The 21,165-nt window shown below is 48.8% G+C and overlaps 1 protein-coding gene across 1 annotated transcript in view; it reads right to left on the bottom strand.

Moving 5' to 3' along the window:
- The window catches only part of LOC129713397 (rab11 family-interacting protein 1-like), a 30,239-nt gene that overhangs the window by 7,910 nt on the left and 1,164 nt on the right, over positions 1-21,165 (bottom strand). The window contains exons 2-5 of the mRNA XM_055662425.1: positions 8,583-9,028; positions 6,570-7,362; positions 2,590-3,163; positions 809-2,280 (exon numbers count right to left, since the gene is read on the bottom strand). Of these exons, the coding sequence (XP_055518400.1) occupies positions 809-2,280; positions 2,590-3,163; positions 6,570-7,362; positions 8,583-9,028 (3,285 nt within the window). The remainder of the gene's footprint in view (positions 1-808; positions 2,281-2,589; positions 3,164-6,569; positions 7,363-8,582; positions 9,029-21,165) is intronic.

Below are 21,165 nucleotides of genomic sequence, written 5' to 3'. Positions count from 1 at the left end.
ACGTCTGTGAACGAGAAATAAACTTTCTCATATTTGCCCTCAGTTCAGAATAAAGTCTGAAAGTCAATCCCTCTCCCCATTCATCCCAAACACAACTCTCTACTGGTCAAACTGATTGGACATCGTGCAGGAAATATCATTTCAGTCCGACAATTGCGGCCATTATTGGTCAAGAGATCTATTTTTTAGTTTTTTTTGCTTTGGAGATACAGCGTGGGAACAGAGCCAAGAGTCCACTGAGCCACATTCCAACCAGCAATCAGCCCGTACACTAGCACCACCCTACACACTAGGAACAATGTACAGAAGCCAATTAACCTACAAAGACGTGTTCAAGAAGGAACTGCAGATGCTGGAAGATCGAAGGTACACAAAATTGCTGGAGAAACTCAGCGGGTGCAGCAGCATCTATGGAGCAAAGGAAATAGGCGACGTTTCGGGCCGAAACCCTTCTTCATGCTGAAGGAAATAGGCAACGTTTTGGTCCGAAACCCGGAAGGGTTTCGGGCCGAAACGTTGCCTATTTCCTTCGCTCCAAAGATGCTGCTGCAATGCTGAGTTTCTCCAGCAATTTTGTGTACCTTTAACCTACAAAGATCACTGATTTGGAAAACAGACGGAGCATTTGGAGAAAACCCGCCCGGTCAGATGGAGAACATACAAACTCCGTACAGACAGCACCCGTAGTCAGGATCGAACCGGGGTCTGAGGCAGCAACTCTACTGCTGCACCACCGTGCCGCCCGCTACAATGCGGTCATTGTAAAGAGGTCAAGGGCGCTTTGAGATTCAGTTTGGCAAACCCTCACCTGCGTTTGTAAAGTACTGCTGCTGCATTGCCCGGGGGATGGACTGGTTGTGTCTCGGTAGGCACAACCCTTGCCTGAATCAGCATCGTCTGGCCAGAGTGCTCAACTCCGCGGGATCTCCCTGCTGGAGGGGGGGTATCGGGCAGGGGGGAGGCAGGCCGTGACAGCGCAGAAGGAGACAGAGGAGGAACCAAGAACCCGACAGAATCTACAGTAGCAGGTGAAGCCTCGAGCCGACCAGACCCAACCGATGGGGTGGAAATGGAAGAAACCACAGCTGCCCTCTCAGAAGTTTGTAGCTCATGTCCATTGAAGGTCTCGTCTCCCATGTCCAAAGTAACATCGGCCATTTCCAGAGTAGCAGGGGTGGCTGCATTAGCCATTAGTTCTAGATGAACACGGTCCTCTTTCATGGGTAGTTCTACACTCTCGCGTTTATTGGTGAGGGCTAGGCTCTGTCCGAGACATTCTCCACCTTTGTCAGTGGTCACTGTAGCGTTGCCTTTGATTCCATTGACCAACCATTGGTTGGCATTGCCATCATTGGGTTCGATCGCCACAGGCTGCAAGTTGGCCGGATGGTCAGAATCAGCTGGGGTGACGTGGGTCAGATCTGGGTTGGGGTCAGGAGAGGTCTGGGCTTCTGCCTGCCAGACCAGGGTCACAGCGGGAGGTTCTGGAGCTGGAGGTTCTGGAGGTGGTGACACATGACCAACATCACCCTCCACTTCTAGCTCACTTGCCGAAGGATCTTCTGCAACTTGTTCCATCTTCTCAGGAAGTACCATCTGCCCGTTGGGCTGTAGAGTGGAAGGGCTGTCCATGTCCATGTCCACATCCTCCTCCACCAACATGAGTGGGTAATCATCAGTCATCTCCGTTGGAGAAGCAAGGTCCAGGCCAGAGATGGAGCAAGGCTCAGGCTTGTGTGTGGCCACCAGCAGGCCACTGTGGTCATCTCCCTGTGGTCCACACAGGGACAGATTGTTGACAGGTGTCCCCGCTGCCAAAGTACCGTCTGTCCCCACACCTGCAGCAGACTCTGCGACTGGATTGGCACCCCACTCAAAATGCATCAAGTCCTTCAGAAGTTGCCCCTCTGCAGATCTCGATGGGGCATCAAGGGTGGCTGCTTTGTTCATCGTGGGCAAACTCCTTGGGGCAGGAACTGGTGGGACATTTTGCTCCGGTTTCGGAGCAGGAGGTGCCCCTGAACTGGGCACACTGCTACGGGGTGGCACTTTGGGCACAGGCGTGGTGGGATGGCTGGTGGCTGATGTTCGGACAGCATTAGGGTTGATTAAGGCTGGATGATCCATGGACATCTTTCCTTGTGAAACATCACTGCCGGGCATCTTCACAGGGCTCATATCTTCACTGCCCACCCTCTCATCTTCACTGCCCACTCTCTCATCTTCACTGCCCACTCTCTCATCTTCACTGCCCACTCTCTCATCTTCACTGCCCACTCTCTCATCTTCACTGCCCACCCTCACATCTTCACTGCCCACCCTCACATCTTCACTGCCCACCCTCTCATCTTCACTGCCCACCCTCTCACCTTCCCTGCCCACCCTCTCATCTTCACTGCCCACTCCTCTCATCTTCACTGCCCACTCTCACATCTTCACTGCCCACTCTCTTGTCTTCACTGCCCACTCTCTTGTCTTCACTGCCCACCCTCTCTTCACTGCCCACTCTCTCGTCTTCACTGCCCACTTCACATCTTCACTGCCCACTCTCTTGTCTTCACTGCCCACTCTCTTGTCTTCACTGCCCACCCTCTCATCTTCACTGCCCACTCTCTCATCTTCCTCCAGGTTTACAGTTGTGTCCACTGGATTAGTTTCAAGTGGAACACCTCGAGATGAACCATCAGGATGCACAATGGCAGAGTCCTCCTCTCCGTCAGATGGGGATCGCTGGTCAGTTCTTGCGTTCTGTCCCCTTGTGGTCAGCTCCTGGAGCAAGAGTCGAGGCGACACCTTGCTCCCTTGCCTGGGTGTTACCCCAACCTCCAAAGGCCTTCCCCCAACTATCTCAGGGCTGGGCAGCTGTTTCGTCTGGGTATCTATGGCCATGGAAGAGGAGGATGAGCCGGCAACAAGGGGCAGAAGCGAAGGGGTGAGGCCGGACTCATCTACACGAGATGGCCGAAGTCCCAAGGAGTCTGACTTGGAGGGCAGGGGTGGACTATTGGTCAAATGTCGGCTGGAAAGGTCAGAGCCTCTCGGGCCGATGGCAGGAGCTGAGCTAAAGGGGTCGCTGGGAGCAGAGGAGGGAGGAGACGAGGGATCAGAAAGGAAAGATGACAGAGAGTTGGCTTTGGTTTCGAACTTTGGAGACACGTCCAATCTGCAAAAAGGACAAAAGACCAGTCAGCTGGGCGGGGCATCACCACCCCGGGATAGTTTTTGGGGAGAGGTTAAAGTTCTCCCTCGCCAATTAAACTAAAATACTCTGGAGAAATGGAATAGTTGATGTTTTGGATTGAGACCCTTCTTCAGAAGAGGCTTGACACGAAACATCACCCATTTATTATCTCCAGCGATGCTGTCTGTCCTGTTTTACTCCAGCTTTTTGTGTCTATCATCTGTTTAAAACCAGCATCTGCAGTTCCTTGCTAAACAAAATACTCTATAGTCTCCAAGTGCCAGCAGAGTCCCAGCGGGAAACTCCAGCAACCTTCACAAGACCTGGTCTCTGTAGATTCCTTTACTGGAGCCATGTGGAAGGTTGGCGGTTACGTTTCTGGTCTAGCCAGCTCACCGATTCATCAATTCCTCCCACTTCAGATCAAGCATCAGGGATTTGTGTGTTAAATTTCCAAAAAAGGAAGAAACCACTCAAAGCAGGGACACTCTATGCAGAACAAAAATCTATAAACAGGAAGAAAGTATCCAAAATAAATTCTAGTGGCATAAATGTTTGAATAGGAAGCAAAACCAAACGGCATTGGGTTAGTACAGTTAATATCCTGAAGGTTTAGATCGCTAAGTTCAACAATGTTGGTTTGATCAAAACTGCTAGAGTAATGACCCTGTCCCACTGTACGAGGTCATTCCAAGAGCTCTCCCGAGTTAAAAAAATATATAAATCAAACTCGTGGTAAGCACGGAGAATGAACGTAGCGGGTACGTTGGAGCTCGGGGACGTCTCTTAGCGGCTCGTAACGCTAACGGCAGGTACTCGGGAAGACTCACTAACGGCAGGTAAGCACGTGAAGACTCGTGAAGATTTTTCAACATGCTGAAAAATGTCCACGAGAGCCCCGAGTACCGACGAGCGGCCATTACCGTAAATCTCCGGGCAAACGCGGGAGAGCTCTTGGAATGAACTCGCACCGTGGAACAGGGCCTTAACTTATCTGGACAGGCAGCATCTTTGGAGAACGTGGATAGGTGACGTTTTAGGTCAGGACTCATCTTCAGACCCGAAAAACATCCACGTTCTCCATCGATGCTGCCTGACCTGCTGAGTTACTCCAGCACTTTATGTCCTTTTGTGTCTTATCCAGCATCTGCAGTTCCTTGCATCTAAACATTACTGTTTAAGAAGGAACTGCAGATGCTGGAAACCGGAGCACCCGGAGAAAACCCACGGGGTCACAGGGGGCAAAAGCTCAAACTCCGTACAGACAGCAGTCATAAATCAGGATTGAACTCGGGTCTCTGGCGCTGTGTGTGAGGCAACAACTCTACCGCTGTGCCACCGTGCTCCACAACACTATTGTGATCTCCTGCTGTGTTGTAAACCTGGTCATTTCAACGCTGCAACTTAGTTTGGCAGCTTGCACATTTCTCCAAACAGAAACAGCAGCCTGGGCAGTTTCCATCGTCCAGCAAGCCACTTTGCCACTTGGTTCCCATGCAAGGGCCGGAGAGGCCACTTGCCCACACAAGCCAGCAGTAACTTCCCAAAGACACAGAGCAACCGAGTGTGGGGGGAAGCCAGAGAAACGTTCATAGTGTACCTTCATCTCCTCTCAATCCATAATAGGACCACTCTTCCAAGGCCAGCATTGGCAAGATGGGCCGAATGTCCACTCCTATGCTTTCCCCACCCAGATTCTATACGAGGCAAGAGTGTTTAACTGTTACTCTTCAATCCCATCTCACATCTTCTGCTTTTATAGAAACATAGAAATTAGGTGCAGGAGTAGGCCATTCGGCCCTTCGAGCCTGCACCGTCATTCAATATGATCACGGCTGATCATCCAACTCAGTATCCCGTACCTGCCTTCTCTCCATACCCCCTGATCCCCTTAGCAACAGGGCCACATCTAACTCCCTCTTAAATATAGCCAATGAACTGGCCTCAACTACCCTCTGTGGCAGAGAGTTCCAGAGATTCACCACTCTGTGTGAAAAAAGTCCCTGGTCTTAGTTCCAAACATCTGCCTATCGTAAACCCCCCTCCCCTCGCCTACATCCACCCAGAACCTGCCTCGCTGTCTCATGCCCCCCCCCCCACCACAATCAGTCTAAAGAACGGTCTCAACCCGATCCATGTTCTCCACAGATGCTGCCTGACCCGCTGAGTTACTCCAGCACTCTGTGAAACGTCACCTATCCATGTTCTCCACAGATGCTGCCTGACCCGCTGAGTTACTCCAGCACTCTGTGAAACGTCACCTATCCATGTTCTCCACAGATGCTGCCTGACCCGCTGAGTTATGGTGCAGCACCATCCATGTTCTCCACAGATGCGCCTGAGCTGAGTTACTCCAGCACTCTGTGAAACGTCACCTATCCATGTTCTCCACAGATGCTGCCTGACCCGCTGAGTTACTCCAGCACTCTGTGAAACTTCACCTATCCATGTTCTCCACAGATGCTGCCTGACCCGCTGAGTTATGGTGCAGCAGCATCTATGGAGCGAAGGAAATATGCAACGTTTCGGGCCGAAATCCTTCTGGAAATAGGCAACGTTTCGGGCCGAAACCCTTTGGGTTTCGGCCCAAAACGTTGCCTATATTCCTTAGCTCCACAGATGCTGCCTGACCCACTGAGTTACTCCAGCACTCTGTGAAACATCACGTATCCATGTTCTCCACAGATGCTGCCTGACCCGCTGAGTTACTCCAGCACTCTGTGAAACGTCACCTATCCATGTTCTCCACAGATGCTGCCTGACCCACTGAGTTAGTTCAACACAATTTGTATCTATCTTCAACATTGTAGGCTTGTTCTGCTGCTGTATGAAAGAATGACATGTCCCATCAGTATGTAAAGACAGGGCTCCACTCTGCACTGAACATTGTGACATGGGCCACTTGGCTTGGCTGGGCTCAGCGACTCGGCCCACCAAGCTGTGAATGAAGATGGACCTCTCAAGGAACCAACTGTTGAGTGTGTGTTGGCTGCAGACTGGCATCAATGGTACCAAATCCCACATTTGTTTAGTTTAGAGATACAGTGCAGAAACAGGCCCTTCGGCCCACCGAGTCCGCACCGACCAGCGATCCCCGCACACTAACACTACCCTACACACACTAGGGACAATTTACACACACTTACACCAAGCCAATCAACCTTCAAACCTGCACGTCTTGGGTGTGGGAGTGTGGGAGGAAACCGAAGATCTCGGAGAAAACCCACACAGGTCACGGGGAGAACGTGCAAACTCCGTACAGACAGCGCCCGTAGTCGGGATCGAACCCGGGTCTCCGGCGCTGTAAGGCAGCAACTCTACCGCTTCTCCCCCGGAAGTGAAATCCCACCTCCCTCCGAGTCCATTGCAAAGACAAGGCAAGACTTACTTGGGTTTGATGGCTGCAGTCCTGCTTGACCACACCGAGGAGGATGGTGGTTTCTTTGCCTCCACTGTGTCAAAGGGGTTCAGTGGCTCCTTTGTGTTGGAAGCTTTGACGGCCTCGGTCTTCCTGGGAAACAGGGACATTAAGCCCCCACGTTTGGGCTCCTCCTTTTTGACCACCCCTTCGTCTTTTACCACCTCCGCCTTGGGCATTGGCCGAGCGATCCTCTCCTCTTCCTTGATCCCTTCCTCAAAGGGGTTGAGAGACTTTGTACCTGCTCCAGGGGCATTGGAGGAGTCCGCGCTTTTACCCCCCTCCTCTTCCTTCCCGGAGCTCCTGGAGAATCCGGTGTCCTTCTCCTTTGGCCCATCCGGCCTCTGGACGACAGTCAGGTCACCAGTGCTGCCGAGCCGCTGGGGGCCGGGCAGGGTGGCAGATTTCAAGGCTTGGTCACTGAAGCCCGCGTGCGGTTGGGTCTCCAAGGGAGAGGGGGACAACTTGGAAGGTAGGTCCTCCAGAGAGGTGTAGAACTGGCTGTTGGACTGCAACTTTGAATCGCTCTTTGGTTTAGAGTGGAGAATGGGATTGGGTTCCTCTGCGTACACGTGGCTGCCGTTGATGCAGAGATTGGACTGTGACACAGGGTCACTCTTTGGCCTCAGGCCACTGAACAATGACAGGGTCTCCTTCTTCCCCGCCGTGGATGGGGCCAGAGTCAGCTGCTTGGTGTCTTCACTAGAAGATCTTTTGTGGCCCATGATTTTTGGTACATGCAAATCCTTGCTCGGGTTCTCCTCTGCAAACACAAATGGTGACAATTACTGCCCTCTGTGCGGCAATCCCTTCCAACATGGACCCCAATAATATGCAGATGCTGCTTCACACAGAAGGCAGACACAAAATGTTAGACTCAGCCTCATCCACTGTCGATAGGAGCCTGAAGACTGCAACAACCAGGTTCAGGAATAGCTACTTCCCCACAGCCATCAGGCTATTAAACTTGGCTCTGAACATTAGAACATTCCAGGACAAGGGGTCACAGCTTAAGGATAAGGGTGAAATCCTTTAAAACCGAGATGAGAAGAACTCTTTTCACACAGAGAGTGGTGAATCTCTGGAACTCTCTGCCACAGAGGGTAGTTGAGGCCAGTTCATTGACTATATTTAAGAGGGAGTTAGATGTGGCCCTTGTGGCTAGGGGATCAGAGGGTATGGAGAGAAGGCAGGTACGGGATACTGAGTTGGATGATCAGCCATGATCATATTGAATGACGGTGCAGGCTTGAAGGGCCGAATGGCCTACTCCTGCACCTAATTTCTATGTTTCTATGTTTCTATTAATAGCCCATTATCTGTTACTTGCACTTGATCAGTTTATTTATTCATGTGTGTGTGTGTATATTTATTTAATGGTATATGGACACACTGATCTGTTTTGTAGTCAATGCCTACTATGTTCTGTTGTGCTGAAGCAAAGCAAGAGTTTCATTGTTCTATCAGGGACACATGACAATAAACTCACTTGAACTCTTGCATGGCAGAAAGATTCACCAGCCTTCGAGAAGGCCGACAAACTCCCTTTGGGAATGAAGACATTAGATTAGAACTCTACACAGACAGTACCCCAGGTTAGGCACTACCAGTGTGCTATTGTGCAGCCCTTGCAGACAGCTGGTTCAGGGGAGAGTTGCTGCCTCAGAAGCCTCTTTGTCACAGAAGGCTGTGGAGGCCAAGTCAATGGGCATTTTTATGGCAGAGATAGATAGATTCTTGATTAGTACGGGTGTCAGGGGTTATGGGGAGAAGGCAGGAGAATGGGGTTAGGATAGATCAGCCATGATTGAATGGGGGAATGGACGTGATGGGCCAAATGGCCAATCACTTATGAACACTTCAAGATGCCAGGTTGGATCCAACCCACCATCTTGAAGTGTTCATAAGATCAAGATTGAATCTTGTTGTAAATGGTCTTGTTGTATTAACACAAGGTGTGTTGTAACACCCGCACTGTTTTACCTTCAGGGGAGTTGTGCAGTTGTATCTCAGTGAAGTCCTCATCAGCGAAGGTGCGAGCTTCCTTGTTGAGGTCAGCTGGAGAGGATGGGCCCGTGGGGATGACAGACATGGACTGCGACAGGGATGTCCGCTGCAGGTTGGATTTGGGGAACAGCATCTTCAGCTTGGATTTCTTCTTCTTCTTCTGCCCCGCCACCATGTTCTCATCATCGCTGTCCACTGGGGTACTGATGCTGGGGATAACGGCTGAGGCAGAGTCAGAGAACCCATCCTTCTTCTTTCCCTTCAACTTGTCCTTCAGCTTGCCGAGAGTCGACCTGGACTTGTCCTTCATGGAGAGGTCAAACATGCTGGCCGTCATGTTGTTCCTCACAAACCTGATGTCCACCTCAATCTCCCCTCGTTCCTTCTCCTTCTTACCCTGCTTGGACTGAAGCTTGTGCCATCTGGTGGGGTGTGGGGGGAGGGATAGGAGAGAGGAGAGAGTGGTTAGAACAAAGAAATGCTAAGGCACGTAGGCACCAACATGAAATGCCAGAGTAACTGGGTGGGCTAGGCCAGTGGTTCCCAACCTTTTTTAGCTCATGGCCCCCTTGGGATCTTTTAATTTTTCTGTGCCCCCCCCTCCGATATTCAGTTTAGGGATAAGGGGGAAATCATTTAGGACCGAGATGAGGAAAACATTTTTCACACAGTGGTGAATCTGTGGAATTCTCTGCCACAGAGGGTAGTTGAGGCCACACAGTTCATTGGCTATATTTAAGAGGGAGTTAGATGTGGCCCTTGTGGCTAAAGGGATCAGGGGGTATGGAGAGAAGGCAGGGATGGGATAGTGAGTTGGATGATCAGCCATGATCATATTGAATGGCGAATGGTGCAGGCTCGAAGGGCTTTGCGCCCCACCCAAGGTTTCCGTGCGGTTCCCGGAGGTTGCAGGTAGGGAGACTGACAAAAACCTCCGGGAACCGCACATAAACCTTGGGTGGGGCGCAAAGTCTCCAGAGGTTTCCGTTCAGGTTTCCTAAGTGGGACAGGGGCTTTGCTCCAGTACCGTAAACCAGCGGTATCTACAGTTTCTTGTTTCTGCTCAACAAAAGATGAGACGATAGAGCAGACAAGCAAGAGGGGTGTGTAGGATGGAGGGCTTTAGATTCCTGGGGCATGTCCTGCAGAAGACCAATATCCTTGCACGGGTGGGTTTAAAGTGTTTAGGCAAGGGGGCGGGAAGCTTGAATGGAATTCGGAAAGGAGGGAGGAATCAAAGTAACGAGAGATTGTAAACAAAATCAAAAAAATGTGGTTATGCCACTAGCGTAATATGTCCACACATGATTCATATTCTACTTTATTAGAATAGATCAGGTACAAAACATGCAGAGCTCTGGTATGTGGTCACACCTAGAGAGTGATAGTGAGTACAGCAAGTCAACATCGGGTGGGGTGCAACAAAGATTGGAGGACCTCACACTTACTTATCGGCACAGAGTTAGGCCATTCAGCCCATCGAGTCCACAGCAGCCAATTGGGAGAGCAATCCCATTTTCCCTGCACATTCTCTTTTCTCTGGCAAGCTCTCTCTGCAAGTACGGAGCTGACCCACTTGTAGACTTGTAGAGATACAGCGTGGGAACAGGCCCACTGAGTCTGCGCATGCCAGCGATCACCCCGTACATTCGCCCTACCCACACACACACAAGGGACAATTTACTATTTTACCAAAGCCAATTAACCTACAAACTTGCACGTCTTTGGAGTGTGGGAGGAAACCGGAGCGCCCGGAGAAAACCCACGCAGGTCACAGGGAGAACGTACAAACTCCGTACAGACAGCACCCATTGTCAGGATTGAACCTGGGTCTCTGGCGCTGTGAGGCAGCAACTCTACCAGGGGTGGTAGTGGAGGCAGATAGAATAAGGGCTTTTAAAGAGGTTTTTAGAAAGGCACATGGATGTGCGTGTGGATTATTCACAAGCAATGGGGATTACTTTAACTTGAACCATGATTAATAAAATATAACTGTAACATGTTACCCTCTGTAACATCAGAAGAAGGGTCTCCACCCGAAACATCACCCATTCCTTCTCTCCAGGGATGCTGCCTGTCCCGCTAAGTTACTCCAGCATTTTGTGTCTATCTTCAGTTTAAACCAGTTCCTTCCAACATATAGAACTATAGGTATTCTATCTAGTTTCTAACTTCAGGTTCCTGGGAGTCAACATCTCCGATGACCTCTCTTGGACCCACAATACCTCTACTCTGATCAAGAAGGCTCATCAGCGTCTCTTCTTCCTGAGGAGACTGAAGAAGGTCCATCTGTCTCCTCAGATCCTGGTGAACTTCTACCGCTGCACCATCGAGAGCATCCTTACCAACTGCATCACAGTATGGTATGGCAACTGCTCTGTCTCCGACCGGAAGGCATTGCAGAGGGTGGTGAAAATTGCCCAACGCATCACCGGTTCCTCGCTCCCCTCCATTGAGTCTGTCCAAAGCAAGCGTTGTCTGCGGAGGGCGCTCAGCATCGCCAAGGACTGCTCTCACCCCAACCATGGACTGTTTACCCTCCTACCATCCGGGAGGCGCTACAGGTCTCTCCGTTGCCGAACCAGCAGGTCGAGGAACAGCTTCTTTCCGGCGGCTGTCACTCTACTCAACAACGTACCTCGGTGACTGCCAATCACCACCCCCCCCCGGACACTTACTATTATTTATTCAAATCGTTTGCTATGTCGCTCTTCCAGGGAGATGCTAAATGCATTTCGTTGTCTCTGTACTGTACACTGACAATGACAATTAAAATTGAATCTGAATCTGAATCAGAATCTGTATATGGATAGAGGAGACTGAAGGGGATATGGGCAAAATGTGGGGAAATGGGGCTAACTGGGACAGGCCTGGATGATTTGGGATGAAGAGCTTATACCCCTGATGTGTCTCGGTATTGTCTTTACATCAGCAGTCCATGTAAATGTAATTGAAGAATATAGTCCGCATCAGATTACTGTCGGAACACAATCTCTTTTGTTGTACAGCTCATGCCGAAACCATGACATCATCCTATCAAAGTCTAGTCCAGTCCTCATTCACCATGGAGAAAACATCCCTGAAGTTTAAAGTTTCTCCATCAGTCTGAGGAAGGGTCTCGACCCGAAACGTCACCCATTCCTTCTCTCCACAGATGCTGCCCGTCCCGCTGAGTTACTCCAGCGTTTTGTCTTTGTTTTAGTTTGTTCCTCTCAGAATGATGGCGGCTCTCCCTGCCACAGTGCGTGGGGAAACTATCCATGTTTGACCAACAAATATCATTTACTGTTTATAATACAAATCGAGTCGCTTTCACAGAAAGACCAGCTTCCATTCAAATCAATTCGACTTCCTTGTAACCCAAGATTTGCATGTAATCGGTTTCATTAAAAGAGTTGGAGGTCGGCTCAACGATGCAGCCAGAGACACGGGTTCGATCCTGACCTCGGACTCTCTGCCTGTGTGGAGTTGACACGTTCCCCCTGTGATGGGGGGTTATTTCCTCTGGGTGCTCCAGTTTTCACCCCTTATCCCAAATGTGGAATTCTCTGCCTCAGAGGGCGGTGGAGGCCGGTTCTCTGGATGCTTTCAAGAGGGAGCTAGATAGGGCTCTTAAAAATAGCTGAGTCAGGGGATATGGGGAGAAGGCAGGAACGGGGTACTGATTGGGGATGATCAGCCATGATCACATTGAATGGCTCCAAGGGCCGACTCCTGCACCTATTGTCTATTGTCTATATACGTGGGGGTTTCATAGGTTAATTGGCCTCTGTAAATTGCCTCTGTTGTGTAAGAACTCAGCGGGTGCAGCAGCATCTATGGAGCGAAGGAAATAGGCGACGTTTCGGGTCGAGACCCTTCTTCAGACTGATCGGGGAAACTTCAAACTTCAGGGATGTTATCTCCACTTGGTTAATGAATGAACTATACTTTGATAGGATGATCAGTCCGGGTTTCGGCCCAAAATGTTGCCTATTTCCTTCAGACTGAAGAAGGGTTTCGGCCCGAAATGTTGCCTATTTCCTTCGCTCCATAGATGCTGCTGCACCCGCTGAGTTTCTCCAGCACTTTTGTCTACCGTCAGTCAATGATGCGGGCAGTCGCCGAAAACAATTGCCAGGTGGGACAGGCCCTTAACACAATCTTATGTACATTGGGGACAATTTACAATTATACCAAGCCAATTAATCTACATGTCAGATGTGCAAAGCAAGTTCCCGCAAAGCAGGTATTTAGTAAACCAGGATAAAGCTTTTGTGACACATGGCAAAGATTAGGCAGGATCAAGAGGAGAGCAGCCCTGCTTGCATTCAAAGTGGCATCAGTTAATCTCCCCAGATACTGGATCAGCAGATCTGACTCTCACATGAAAGCCAGCTACTACAACAAGGGAGCACATTCCGTTCATTCAGCAGACGTGCCAATTAGCCACTGTGCGTGAAAATTAAACCTCTCAACAAAGTTGTGGTTCTCCCTTGTTTCGGTCCACCTATACCCCTCCCCAAGGCTTCACATTCAGAAGCATCTCGACCCCAAAAAAAAAAATCTATTCTTTTTCTCCGCAGATGCTGCAAGAGGCCCGTCCCACTTACATGATTTTTTCGGGAACTTGCCGGCACCTGTCAAAGTCGCTGCAGGTCGCCGAAAATTTTCAACATGTTGAAAATCCAGCGGCAACCAGATAAAGGTACAACTCTTTGGGCGACTACTCACGTATCAACATGACCATACAGGCGTCAATAGACAATAGGTGCAGGAGTAGGCCATTCGGCCCTTCGAGCCAACACTGCCATTCAATGTGATCATCCCCAATCAGTACCCCGTTCCTGCCTTCTCCCCATATCCCCTGACCCCGCTATCTTTAAGAGCCCCATCTAGCTCTCTTGAAAGCATCCAGAGAACCTGCCTCCACCGCCCTCCGAGGCAGAGAATTCCACAGACTGACAACTCTGTGAGAAAAAGTGTTTCCTCGTCTCCGTTCTAAATGGCTTATTCCTTATTCTTAAACTGTGTGGCCCCTGGTTCTGGATGCCATACGTGACGACACGTCGATACGTGACGCCTGTATGGTCGTGAGTAGTCGCCCAAAGAGTCGCACCTTTTTCTGGTTGCCGCTGGATTTTCGACACGTTGAAAATTTTCAGAGACCTGCCAAGACTATGATGGGTGCCGGCAAAAAATCACGTCAGTCTGACAGACCCTTGACGCATTGAGTTACTCCAGTACTTTGTGTCTATCTTCTGTTTAAAACAGCATCTGCAGTTCCTTCTTAATCATTTATATTTCACTTTTCCTTTCCCCTCATCTTCAAATTTGATTTTCAAATAATATATCTTTGTGGGACAGTGAAGGTGTATTATTCATGCAAGGTGATGCTAAATGCATTTCGTTGTCTCTGTACTGTACACTGACAATGACAATTAAAATTGAATCTGAATCTGAAGCTGCACGCTGTGCTGTATTAAAGTACTTCTGGTTCTGCTTGTCATAATTAAATTCCAATTCTTTTTCTCCAGAGATGTTGCCTGACCCGCTGAGTTACTCCAACATCCTTTGTCTGTACATGGATAGGACAGGTTTGGTGGGATACGGGCCAAATGTATCTAGGAGGGACCAGTGTAGATGGGGCACATTGGTTGGCATGGACTAGATGGGCCGGTTTCCACACTGTACGACTATGACAGGATTCTTGCTCACTTGCATATGTTTGGCTTCAGGCTCTGATCCAAGTCGGTCAGGCAGATTAAACTGGTCTGACATTACGTATGCTGGTTGGTATGCAAGCCTCCTGCCTGCCCAAGTACAACGCTGTATTTGTTTACACAGCAATGCTTCAGTTTTCCACTGTACAAGCAGCAGTACCTGATGTAGAGGGTAGGAAGGCTGCCAGGAACGGCAACGTTTAATTAGACATTGCTACGGACACTGAGAATGCCTACAATTAAGACAGCCCTGGGCTAGTTTGTGCAGAATCATCACTCCGTCACCAGCCAACATGTCCCACCTACACTAGTCCCACCTGCCTGCATTTGGTCCATATCCCTCCAAACCTGTCCTATCCATGTACCTGTCTAACTGTTTCTTAAATGTTCGGATAGTCCCAGCCTCAACTACCTCCTCTGGCAGCTCGTTCCACATACCCACCACTATCCAAGTGAAAATGTTGCCCCTCGGGTTCCTATGATATCTTTCCCCTCTCGCCTTGAACTGTTTGTTCTTCAACACGTCCACTAGATTGTTCCGCTAAAAATATACCACAAATGAGCCACAAGGGAGGGAAGTAGAAGCAGCAGCTCAAAGGGCCAATTATTTCCCCAACAATGACCTTAATTTCAACAGTGACACACCCCCTTCGTAAATCTAACTGCAAAACAGTAAATGTGAAACATGCAGTCATTACAGAACTGGGTCAGTCGGGTAAAAGGTCAGCACCTGTTTGTCCTCCACATAGGTAGCACAGCGGTAGAGTTGCTGCCTTACAGCGCCAGAGACCCAAACTGCACACAATACTCCAGGTGTGGTCTCACCAGGGCCCTGTACAACTGCAGAAGGACCTCTTTGCTCAACTTCTCTTGTTGTGAAGGCCAACATGCCATTCGCTTTCTTCGCTGCCTGCTGTACCTGCATGCTTACTTTCAGTGGCTGATGAACAAGGACCCCCAGATCCCGTTGTACTTCCCCTTTTTCCAACTTGACACCATTCAGATATTAATCTGCCTTCCTGTTTTTGCCACCAAAGTGGATAACCTCACATATATGCACATTAAACTGCATCTGCCATGCATCTGCCCACTCACCCAACCTGTCCAAGTCAACCTGCAGCCTCATAGCATCCTCCTCACAGTTCACACTGCCACCCAGCTTTGTGTCATCTGCAAATTTGCTACGATCATTTAACATTTACGCTCAGTGCAAAGAGGTAATTTGGTGCTAATTATAACTGGTTGCTAGTTCAAACCAACTGATGGCACATTCTACAGTAGCTTTGCATTGACACAGTGCAAGTCCTCCAAGAGAGATTTTTAAACCCTTCAACTATCAGTTCAGACAGAAGCTTAAGGGCCTGTCCCACCTATGCAACTTGCCGGCACCTGTCATAGTCTCAAGCAGGTCGCCGAAAAAGTTGAAAATCCTTCGTCGACCAGAAAAGGTACGGGTCTTTGGGCGACTATTCACGACCAAACAGGTGTCACCCCGTGACATGTTGACACGTGACGCCTGTATGGTCGTGAGTAGTAGAAATAAAACACGCATAAGTGGGACAGGCCCTTGAAGTTTCCAATGCCACTAACTGAAAACGGGTTTTAATCTAAAAAAGACACAATGCACTGCAGTAATTCAGCAGGCCAGGCAATATCTCTGGAGACTGAAGAAGGGTTTCGGTCCGAAACGTTGCCCAGTCTGAAGAAGGGTTTCGGCCCGAAACGTTGCCCAGTCTGAAGAAGGGTTTCGGCCCGAAACGTTGCCTATTTCCGTCGCTCCATAGATGCTGCTGCACCCGCTGAGTTTCTCCAGCTTTTCTGTGTAACCTTCAATATCTCTGGAGAATATGTGACGTTTTGGGTCAAGAGGTGTAAATAGTTTCTACCCTGCTGTAATCAGGCAACTGAACCAACCTCTCTACAAATTGAGAATGGTTCTGATCTCCCATCTTCCTCATTGGAGACCCATGGACTATCTTTAATCGTACTTTACCTTGCACTAAACATTATATCCTTTATCCTATATCTGTACACTGTGGACAGCTCGATTGTAATCATGCACAGTCGTTTAGTTGACTGATTAGCACGCAACAAAAAAGCTTTTCACTGCACCCAAGGTACACCTGACAATAACGAACTAAACTAACAAACCAGATCTCTAGTTCAAAAATAGACATTAAATACTGGAGTAACTCAGCGGGACAGGAAGCATCTCTGGAGAGAAGGAATGGGTTTGAAGACCCAAAACGTCACCCATTCCTTCTCTCCAGAGATGCTGCCTGTTCCACCGAGTTACTCCAGCAATTCATGTCTATCGTCGCTGCAAGCTAGCAACTGCGTTTCCTCTCTACACAAATCTCTAGTTCCTTGTTTTGAAAGTTTTCAATCTCTTTGGCAATATTACTTGAGCAAACGCTGACCAATTTGCAAGATCGAGCAGGTGAAAGTCGGTGCCACAAGTGGCTACTTTACATTGGAGTCGTCAGATGCAAAAGTGGTTGATAGGTGCAAAGGAAATGAAGACAACACTGACCTTTCAAGACGAAACGCTAAATTGTCCGTGTAGCAATTCACCACACGTCTGACTGCTAATTACAAATGTACTAGTTTGTTTGAGTTTCAGGGTGGTTCCTATTTACAAGTTTATACTGCATACAAACATATAATTGAAACTAACTGGGGATGATAATAATAATAATAAGTGCACGTCAGTAATGAATATGCACTTTTAAACAATTCTTTAAAAGATACAGCGTGGAAACAGGCCCTTCGGCCCACCAGGTCCGTGCCGACCAGTGATCCTAACACAGTCTTACTAACACTATCCTACACCCACTAGGGACAATTTTTACATTTACCAAGGCAATTAACCTACAAGTCTGAAGAAGGGTTTCGGCCCGAAACGTTGCCTATTTCCTTCGCTCCATAGATGCTGCTGCACCCGCTGAGTTTCTCCAGCTTTTTTGTGTAACCTACAAACCTGTAGGTTTTTGGAGTGTGGGAGGAAACCGAAGATCTCGAAGAAATCGCACGCAGGTCACGGGGAGGACGTGCAAACACCATACAGACAGCACTCGTAGTCGGGGTCGAACCCGGGTCTCGAGCGCTGCATTGGCTGTAAGGCAGCAATTCTACTGCTGCGCCACTGACTGTCTTTACTAACTAACCTGGGCCAGTCCAGAAGAACCATGCAGAACTGTCTGTTTGGAGCCAGACCAAGGGTTTATTTAGAGATACAGCATGGAAAATGGCCCTTCCATCCATGCCGACCATCGATATTCTCCCACCTTCGATCCACTCCTTACAGACAAGGGGCATTTTCACATGGGCCAACTAACTTACAAATCCACACGTCTTTGGAGTGTGGGAGGAAACCGGAGCACCCATAGAAAACCCACAAGGTCAAAGGGAGAACGTGCAAACTCCGTACAGACAGCACCCGTAGTCATGATCGAACCCAGGTCTCTGGCGCTGTGAGGCAGCAACTCCACCGCAGCGCCACCGTGCCGTCTATGACTAGCCTTTTGCTTCCGCAGATGCTGCCTGGCCCACAGAGTTCTTCTAGCATTTGTTTTTGCGTTTAGGCCTCACTCATGCCACCAGGTCAAATACATCTCGTGCTACATATGCCAAGTTATTGCCACTCATCTCCGCACCTGGCATATGTACACAGAGGATGTTCTTGGTCTCAGCAGCATGGCCTCCAGAAAAATTGCAAATAGCGATATAAATATTCCACTTCTTCCCTTGCACAAGTCATCTTCCCCCCCCCCCCCCGCATTCAGATTCAATTCTTCATTGTCATTGTGTACAGTACCCCCCCCCCCCCCCATCCCCCCCCCCCCCCAAAACACTGCCTGACTTCCTCTTGCATTTCCCATGGACCAGAGTAACTCAGAGAGTCAGGCAGCATGTCAGGAGAAAAGGTATAGGTGACATTTCAGGTCGAGAACCTTAAATCAGACACTGATATCTACATCAGATATGTACGCATTTCAGAGACACAGGAATTGAAAGAAAGATTAGCAGAGTGGTTCCTTGAAGGTGGAGTCACAGGTACTTAGGGTGGTCAAAAAGGCTCGGCACATTGGCCTTCATGTCAGAGTATAGAGCATAGATGTTGGGAGGTCATGTTGCAGTTGTATAAGATATTGGTGAGGGCGCATTTAGAATATTGTGTTCAGTTCTGGACACCATGTTATAGGAAAGATGTTGTCAAGCAGGAAAGGATACAGAGAGGATTCACGGGGATGATGCCAGTATTAGAGGGTGGGAGCTGTACAAAGTTGGGTCGGCTGGGACTCTATTCCTTGGAGCGCAGGAGGATGAGGAATGATCCTATAGAGGTGTATAAAATCACGAGGGGAATAGATCGGGTAGATGCACAGAGTCTCTTGCCCCGAGTAGGTGAATCGAGGACCAGAGGACATAGGTTTAAGGTGAAGGGGAAAAGATTTAAGAGGAATCTGAGGGGTAACTTTTTCCACAAAAAGGGTGGTGGGTGTATGCCAGAGGAGATTGGTGAGGCAGGGACTGTCACAACATTTAAGAAACAGTTAGACAGGTATTTGGATAGGACAGCTTTGGAGGGATATGGACCAAAAGCAGGCAGGTGAGATGAGCGTAGCTGGGACATGTTGGCTGGTGTGGGCAAGTTGGGCTGAAGGGTCAGTTTCCACATTGTATCACTCTGTGACAGAGTGACGTAAACAGGAGACGGAGGAGGCTTTGGGAAGATAAATACTTGTCTGAAGGAGGGTCCCGACCCAAAATGTCACCTATTGTTTTTCTGCAGAGATGCTGCCTGACCCGCTGAGTTACTCCAGCACTCTGTGTCTATCTTGCATGGACCTGTTCGACAGGTTTTGTCCCATAAATAATTCCAGGCATACCCGAAAACTTATCTTCTTGGGCCAAGCCTCCACTACTGTGCTATTTATCATCAGCATCAAACTTCAGCCACATGTTCAAATTCTTCCTCAGCTTCACCCCTCCCAACCACTGAACTCACTCACTTCTACACCACTTTAATCCTGTATGTCGCAATTTGAATTATTCTGTCACTGGTGCCCAACCCCCAAACATTCTGTAATTCCCCGGCTAAAACCTCTTATTAGTCAACCTTTGCCCAACGTTGCTCATTGTGGTCATTTTGTCACAATTAAATGGTGCGACATAAAGATGTGGTCACTGCACTATTGGTTTTGCAATACACAGTTTCTCTCACCTCCACACTGCCCCCTCCCCCCTCCAAAATACTTGAGCAAAACACAAAGTGCTGGGGGAACTCAGGTGAGGAAGGGAAGGACAGGTAACGTTTTGAGTCAGAACACTTCTCCAGACTGATTGTCGGGAGAAAGCTGGAGAGGAGAGGTGGGAGCAGGACAAAGGCCACCTGGTAAGTGCGAGATGGACACAGCTTAAAATGGTTGATGCTCCCATCACCAAGTTTGATTCGTCCCATCTACTCTACGAGTCACACGTTGTCAGCCTTAACCCAGATCCCCAGCTTTCAAACTAATTAGGTCAGTGACCAAACTTTGTAATTTTTATTTTACAGCTGGCTGAATTATTCCTAAAAATAAACACACACACACACACGGACAGAGAAGAGTTTGCAACTTCCTGTTAGTTTGCATTTACTTCCCTTAATGTGGCAGTCCGCACCACTAGACATTTACTAATGCAGAATAAATAATTTGGACATCCTGCCCATAGGCTCGAGAAATTACAATATGTAAATAGGTTTTAAAATGTGCAAACTTTTGCCCAACTTCTCCTTGATAACAGATCTAAGACCGCATTAAAACAATCTACTAAACAGCAAGAAACTGCTGATGTTGTAATCTTGAGCAAAAACAAAGTACTGGAGGAACTCAGAGGGTCAAACGGCATTGGGGAAGGAATTGACAGATGATGTTTTGGGTCAGGACTGGGTTCGAGAAGTGCCCACCAGAAATATCTTCTCCCCATTTCCTCCACAGACGTTCTTATCCCTCCATATCCATGTGCCCATCCAAAAGTCTTTAAATGCCACTATTGTGCCAGCCTTAACCACCGCGCCAGACAGCTAGTTCCAAGCATCCCACATCCTCTGTGTAAAGAACATGTTTGCTCCACAGATGTTTGCTCCGGTTTCCTCCCATATCCCAAAGACGTGTGGGTTTTAGGTTAACTGGCCCCAGGGTGCATCGGAAGTGGATGAGAGAGTGGGATAACAAAAGCAATCTGAATCTCACTGCGTCTTGCTTGGTACATGAGGCAATAAACAAACCATGAACCTTGATGGCCGGTGGGGACTCGGTGCGTCGATGTGCCCGTGTATCTCTGAACCACCCCACTGTTCCCTAGGTAGACAAAAGTGCTGGAGAAACTCAGCGGGTGCAGCAGCATCTATGGACCGAAGGAAATAGGCAACGTTTTGGGCCGAAACACTTCTTCAGACTGACCACTGTTCCCTAGTCTGATGGTGCAAGCTTCCAAGGTTCTCCACCTTCAGCCAGACAGGAGCAGGGAGAAGGAGCAATGGCCGGGATGGGACAAGGCAAGGGGGCAGTGGTTCAATGGAGCTTCTATGGGCACGAGTGAGAAGTGGAAATGCACGGTGAAATTATTCTCTTACAAACAGCCCAGTGTTGCATTACATTGAAGATAAGATTCAGTTGCATTACATTGAAGATACAGAGACAACGAAATACATAAGTCACAAAGTGCTGGAGTAACTCAGTGGGTTTGGCAGCATCTCTGGAGAAAAGGAATGGGTGGCGTTTCAGGTCTGATGATAGGGAAGTCCAGGACAAGGGGTCCAGCTTAAGGAAAAAATCCTTTAAAACCTTTTTTCACACAGAGATGCTGCC

This window comes from Leucoraja erinacea, chromosome 35 (genome assembly GCF_028641065.1).
Source record: "Leucoraja erinacea ecotype New England chromosome 35, Leri_hhj_1, whole genome shotgun sequence".
In the NCBI taxonomy this organism is placed as follows: Eukaryota; Metazoa; Chordata; class Chondrichthyes; order Rajiformes; family Rajidae; genus Leucoraja; species Leucoraja erinaceus.
The sequence above is the reverse complement of the archived record's forward strand: the minus strand, read 5'-3'. Positions and strand labels throughout refer to the sequence as shown.